General features: G+C 24.9%; 1 protein-coding gene across 1 annotated transcript; it reads left to right on the forward strand.

Moving 5' to 3' along the window:
* The first annotated feature begins 493 nt into the window (after positions 1-493).
* Positions 494-3,402, forward strand: LOC135930735 (uncharacterized). Its single transcript, XM_065467527.1, has 5 exons — positions 494-572; positions 666-783; positions 1,043-1,072; positions 2,803-2,969; positions 3,194-3,402. Exons 2-5 carry the CDS (start codon positions 684-686, stop codon positions 3,332-3,334), a joined length of 438 nt encoding a protein of 145 aa, XP_065323599.1. The 5' UTR covers positions 494-572; positions 666-683; the 3' UTR covers positions 3,335-3,402.
* Positions 3,403-6,887: the final 3,485 nt, after the last annotated feature.

The raw sequence follows: 6,887 nt of genomic DNA on the forward strand, positions 1-6,887 counted from the left end.
AAAGATCATGAGTAAATTAAATATTAAATAATAATTGACATTTTATTTTATCAGTCTAATTTATGTTGATAATTACTGTAAATAAGATTTATTTTATATATTTATTATAGCGATTAAAATACCTTATTAGTGTTATTATATTGCTCTATTTGAGCCGATTTTTAAAAAACCAACTCAATAGACCTAATTTTTTAAATGGATGCCTAAGCCACTTATGTATTGAGTTAGCCGTTTTATAAAAACCGTGTCAAAACGAGCCATTAATACTACCAAATATTATACATTTTGATTTTAAAACAAATTTACACATAGTCTACTTTAAAAAAACATAGCATTCAAACCTAGTAGTACGTGCTGTAAAATGGAAAAATATTCAATGCATGGTTTTAGAAATATTGAATTTGTAGGCAAATAATAGAAATGGCAAATTTAATGTAACGTTAAAATTCTCAGCTCCCAAATCGTCGTACTTTAAAATAGATAGTTTCATCATTAGAGTGCGAATATTAGAGGATGGAAAAAATTTTAGCCAAGTTATTCAAGAGAGGTCTGTCCAATACAAAAATGGAACGGTTTTTACTTTATATTTTTTTTATAATATTTATATCTAAGAATCTCTCATAAAACGATAATTATTATTTTTTTTTCTCTTTCAAATAAAATAGGAAAACTACCAATTTACAATGACAAATTTGAATCAAAGCTTGGAATACTTCATAGAAATTTTCTTTCAATTCGAGAATGTTATAATTTATCAGTCTTCTTCTAAACACACATTGAAATGTAATATTATTATACATTCATTTGTCTAAATAATATAATTCAAGGGAAAAAGAATCAGTTTTTAGGGTACATTAGTTTGTAAAATCCCATTTAATTATAATAACTCTATGACTTATTAGGAGAAATTTAAAAAATAAAGGAAATAGATATTCTTTTAAAAATTTCAGAGATACATTTTAACAATTATATTGAATTTCAAATTATATAATTCAAAGAAAAAAATTATTATTATGTAAATTTTATTTTATTCAATTTATAGATCGAAAATCTTCAAGAGGTCTTTTAATTGGTAGGCAATTAAATTTATTCAAAAATATATTTATTTTATACTTAGTAAATCATATTTTTTTTCATATTGCTAAAGCACGATATAACTAATTGAATATTTGAATATCGATATTACATTCATTCGCTTTCTCATAAATTTAAATTACGAACAGAAAACCAGTCAAGAATGATAGGGAATCAGAATTATATCCTTAAATTAATGACGGTTAAATCTGAATACCCCTTTTTTGATGAGAGATAAATCAGCCTAAACCAGATAAATAAGGGAAAATTTCTGATTTATCTATTATTAAATAAAGAAATAAGAAAAAAAATGATTCCCAATCATTAACATCAGAGCTCCCGTTTGTCAACTGCTTATGCACTCCAAATCGTGAAGATGGGAGATAAATTATAGGGAAGCAAAGCAAAGAAGAAAAAAGGAATGAATAGAAGAGAGAAGAGAAATAAGAAACAAATAGGAAATATGAAATATGAAATATTTTTTTATAATTTAAGTTGTCAACTTAGGGTTTTAAGACACATGCATTTGAAGCCATATAAAAAGAAACAATAGTGTAATAAAATTTATAATATCAAAAATTTTGTCTGTTTTTAAGTATTTTTAAAATTATATCACCACGTGACCTCCTTTTATTTGATGATAAAGATGTTGTCTTTTCTTAGCCCAAAATATGTCGTAAATTTAAAATTTTTATAAGGTTAAAAAAATTGAAAGCATAAAATATAATATACTGTTATTAATGATGATGTTGCCTTTAATTAGTGGATGATGATTTTGTTTTTTATTTGTGTAAATGTCTCTAAAATTTTGGGTAAAAATTAAAAGCATCAAATAGAATTTCACTGATGAAGAAAGATAAAAATTAAAAAGTGTATAAGGTTTGTTGTTGAGGCTACCTAGTTTGATTTATATATATATACTGACCAAAAAAATTGAATAAATAATAATTATAAAAATCTAAAATGGTCCGTATAAGATTTACTGTTGATAAAAATTTATAAGCGGATAAGAATTGCTTTTGAGGCTACCCTTTTTAATTAATTTTAATATAAAAAAATTAAAAAAGAATACATGATATTTTCTGTTGAGGATGTTGAAGCAATAAAAAACCGCTCTCGATTTTCTTTGTAAAAAAATTAAAAGGAATACAAGATATATCCTTGTTACTACAATATGCCTGATTAATTTCCAATATATAGATCCATCTTAAATTTGAAAATAGAAATAATAATGGTGGTTATATTCTGCTAGGATATAACCCTAAAATTTTTAAAATTATATTGATAATCTGGAAATATATAGATAAAAAAGGTGCATAACTCATAAATCTTATTTAGTTGTAAATTTGATTCCACCTCATGGAGTTTTGCGCTTTTTCATAAAACGCTACAATTTTTCTGTGCCACGGCTCTTATTATTTAAAAGATATGTTTTGCACAGACTGACCTAGAATGGTCCCTTGTAAAATTTTGAAAGAATTTTTTAGTCCAGCTGGTTATCTAATTATGTATGAGTTATACCACCAGACCCTTAAAAATATTTTTATTTTTTTTTTAAAAAATTAATAAATTTATTTAATTCGCTAAAATAAGTTCCCGAACAGTAAAATAAAATATTTTGCAATTCCCTGACCTCTGACGGTGATAACCTTTATTACAATTGTAATGTAATTTTATTGAAAGTTTTATTTTAAATTAATATTTAAAAACATATGCACCTCTTTACAGATGATTTGCCTTTTAAGATAAATAGTGTGAAAATGGTTAAAGTGAACGGCAAATTGGGTATACAAATATTCTATAATGTTTTCAAGGATATTGAAGGTATTTTGTCATACATACTTTTGATCAAATATCCCCACTCAAGAAACTATTTACAAATAATGACGTTTGAGGTAAATAAACAAGATTTTTTTATTTATAAAATGTAACAAGATTTGAAACTAGATAGATTAAGAGGTATAATAAGTATAATAATAATAATAATACCCTCAAGGTTAAAGGTCTCTTTTAACATTGCGCCTCACATGGTCTATTCTTAATCATTTTTTTTTTAATTTTTAATGAGAAACAATTTCATACATCAGATTAATTTAATCTATTTAATATATATATACAGCCAATATCAGGAAAAAACAATCATACATTTATTAATGTGGAACCAAAGCTAGAATATGAAGTATCGTTAATACAAGACCCTGGGAAAAGAAATTTTTACAGAAAAGATTCGCGTTTCATAACTTCTCCTGAATATTTTTAAATTAATAAATTATGATTTTAATGTATAAATAATGGAAGTCTTTTTATAATATATTTTTCTTTGCTTTATGCCGGGATATAAATATTTTATTTCAAAAAAATTGTCATTATATTATTTACTTATGTTAAAAATTGTAATTGGATTATTTTATAATGCATTTTCCTTTGCTTTATGCTGGGATATAAATATTTTTTTATTTCAAAAAATTGTGATTATAATGTATACTTATGTTAAAAATTAAAATTGGGTTATTTTGTAATGTATTTTTCTTTGCTTTATGCTGGGATATAAATATTTTTTGATTTCAATAAATCGTAATTATTCAGAGCTAACCCTCTTGCTTTAAAGGTGCTTTAAAAACTCTTTATTAAAATTTATTATGTTATAAAATAATTTTATAATAATAATAAAAGATTCAAAATTTATATTATACTTAAGCGAATTATTATGAAATCTTATAGAAATATTTATAATTTGAGGAGACTTTCACGTCTGAAAAAGAAAATATTTTAATGTTTGAAATCTCATAATTCAAAATTTTTTAAAATGTGTCTAAGGCCCCATATCTATTCTTAAACCAAATTTATTTATTAGAAACATTAATTTATTTATTTATATTAAGATATTATATTATTTAATTATATTTAAGAATTCGGCGTACTTTTTAAATAGATTTATTAACAAATTCAATTTTTATAATATATGACTTGGATTGTAAGTTAACCTCGTACTATTTATTAAAAAAAATATCTTTTTATTTCTCAGTATTCAAATTATATATATTTTTTTAAGATTGTGAGAATCATAGAATTATTATTATCATAAGAAGTTATAATAATATATCTACTAATACCATTTAATATAATGAGATATGGAGTAAATATGGCGAGACTCTTAACACTCTGGTTCTCCACTTTATTCTAGTGAAGATTATTTGCTAATAATTAATATAATTCTATTTGGGGTGAAAATAATTTTATTGGAAACAGCAACAAGATATTATGGGAATAACAAACTAAAAGATGAATTGGCTTTAGTCTACGCTATTTAAGAGACAAAGAGATAAAATTCTATGTTTATAAAAAGTTGAATATGGGACCTATGACTAGACCTGTGCGCCGATGTCTCAATCAACGGAGGCGGTTTTTTTAAAATTTTTTATCGGCGTTCGGCGGTGCGCCTATTTTGCCGCCGTCTAATAAATTTTTGGCGGCGGCGGCAAAATATTTATTTAAAAATTTTTTTTTAATGAATTTAATTTATAAATTAATGTATTACATTTTTTTATAATTTATGTAGGCGATCTTTTCTAACACATTGCTAACATAGTTTAATTGATCTTAAATTATTTCCCGTCTCACTCCAATTTAAATTTATGTATTTTCTCATTTCTCAGAAATGGACTAAGGAATTGTATTTTTATTTTTACTCAATCAGAGTCATATCAACAACACATATAAGAAATAATCTATTAATTTTTATTATAATTAAAATAAATTTGGAATGCAGGCAAAATATGAAGTATGAAATATAATAAGTTAGAATTCAGATTTAGCAAAATTATAATTGTCATGAATAAACAGTATTTTATCAAGATTTGTAGGACATAACCTTTTAGCATTGAGTATTAATCCAGCAATGGAAAAAATTCTTTTGCTGAGTGTACTGGTTGCAGGTATGCAAAGAACCTTCCTAGCTAAATTAGCATGCATAGGAAGTTCCAGTCGCTTTTTCTTCCAAGAGCAATGCATCCTCTTCTGAAATAATATTTTAGCTGAGCAAAATATGGCATACTTGTTTAAGATTAGTAATATTGTTATAATCGTTAAAAGGGAATGTTTTCGAGCTAATTTCGCTATATAAGAGCATGATGTACCATCCTAGACTTGAATTTAACGCTGAGCATTTCTATTATGCTCTAAAAGTTTTAAATGTCGTATTAGAAATTGCAATGATTTTGTAGAATTTGAATTTAAATATTGTGAAACAATATTGGGATTTTGAAATCCTAGATCAAGTAGAGTTGCTAATATCTAATGTTTAGAATATAATTTTATTAATAAAAATATAAAATAACTTGAAGTTCAGTGATCGGAAACCTATGATCAAGCTTTTTTTCATATTTTCTTTTAAGCATATTATATCTGAGCAATCAGATTTATTGTGTATATGAGCTTCTATTTCACTGCTAAATGATAACCCTGAGTTTATTGTAGATCCTTTTTGGGAGGAAAGAAATTCCACCGACTCTCGGAATGGATTTACTTAAAGCTCATCTATCATATCCTATTCATTATTAAAGAGTTTTAAAGATTGTTTTCCTATTTTATTTAGAACATTATTTATAGGAATTTTGTTTACAATGCGAATACTTCCTAGCATAATTAATATGCTATGCTAGCGGGTAGGGCAATTTATTTTTAAAGTTTTTGCATTAATTGGATTGGTTGGTGCAATGCCATTTCTATTATCCGATTCATCAGACATATTAAAATGGTAAGATATTGATCAGAATCATCAATATTCAAGATATTACCTGTCTCATAAATTGTCTGCAGATATTTACCATGTTCAGCCTCAATTTCACATTCCAAATCAGCTACTCAATATCTGAGGGCCGAAATAATTTCTCTAATTATTTTAATGAGAATATCAATCTTGTAACTTTTTTATGCCAACAACTGTAACCAAATAATGAAGTCCATGCCCTAAGTATAAATAATGCTCATAATCCTCTAATCTGACGCTTCTTTTGACATTGGCCCCAGCATCAGTTACCATTTGTATTATTTTGGCTTTTAAATGGAACTCCTCTTCAATACTATCAATCTCAGATAATATTGTTTCCCCAGTATGCTTTTGAGTCACATTTCTAATTGTAGGGTAAAATATTTTAAATCAAAATTTTCATCTAAATGATGAAGACTAAATGTGATATAATTTCGACGCTTGAAATGATCGGTCCACAAATCAAAAGTGATAGAACAAAATTTTGGTTCAGAGTCAATCAAATTTATAACATTTGCCTTCATAGATAAATAAACATCGTCTAGTGCATCCCGACAAATGGTTGTCCTATTTGGCAATTCTGACGAGGAATCAATTATCTTATATTTCTAATTTTTGAACAATTTATTTTTTAATAATCATTTTATATAATTTTAAACCTTTAGAAAGTCTGTCATTCCTTTATTGTTTATAGAATCAAATGGCATTAAATCTAAGCAGACATCAAAACATAATTTCGCCTTATTAAATTTCATAGTTATTATAAACATTAGAAAGATATATAAAAACATTAAAATAGTTAGGGCTAGCATGAAACAAATTATAAATTAAATATAGTTTTAACTTTCAAATTAAAGCTTTACATAATTAATTTAATAAATTGTATATTAAGTTTATATTTAAGATATTTAAAAACAAAATAATTAGAGCTGGAATGAAACAAATTATAAATTTGATTTAGTTTAACCTTTCTAATAAAGTTTTAAAAATTATATATTAAATAATACTTTAAAACGATATTTAAAAAACACAAAATAATAAGGGG

The sequence above is a fragment of the Gordionus sp. m RMFG-2023 genome, unplaced genomic scaffold (genome assembly GCF_954871325.1).
Source record: "Gordionus sp. m RMFG-2023 unplaced genomic scaffold, tfGorSpeb1-WG-v2 contig_375, whole genome shotgun sequence".
Lineage (NCBI taxonomy): Eukaryota > Metazoa > Nematomorpha > Gordioida > Chordodea > Parachordodidae > Gordionus > Gordionus sp. m RMFG-2023.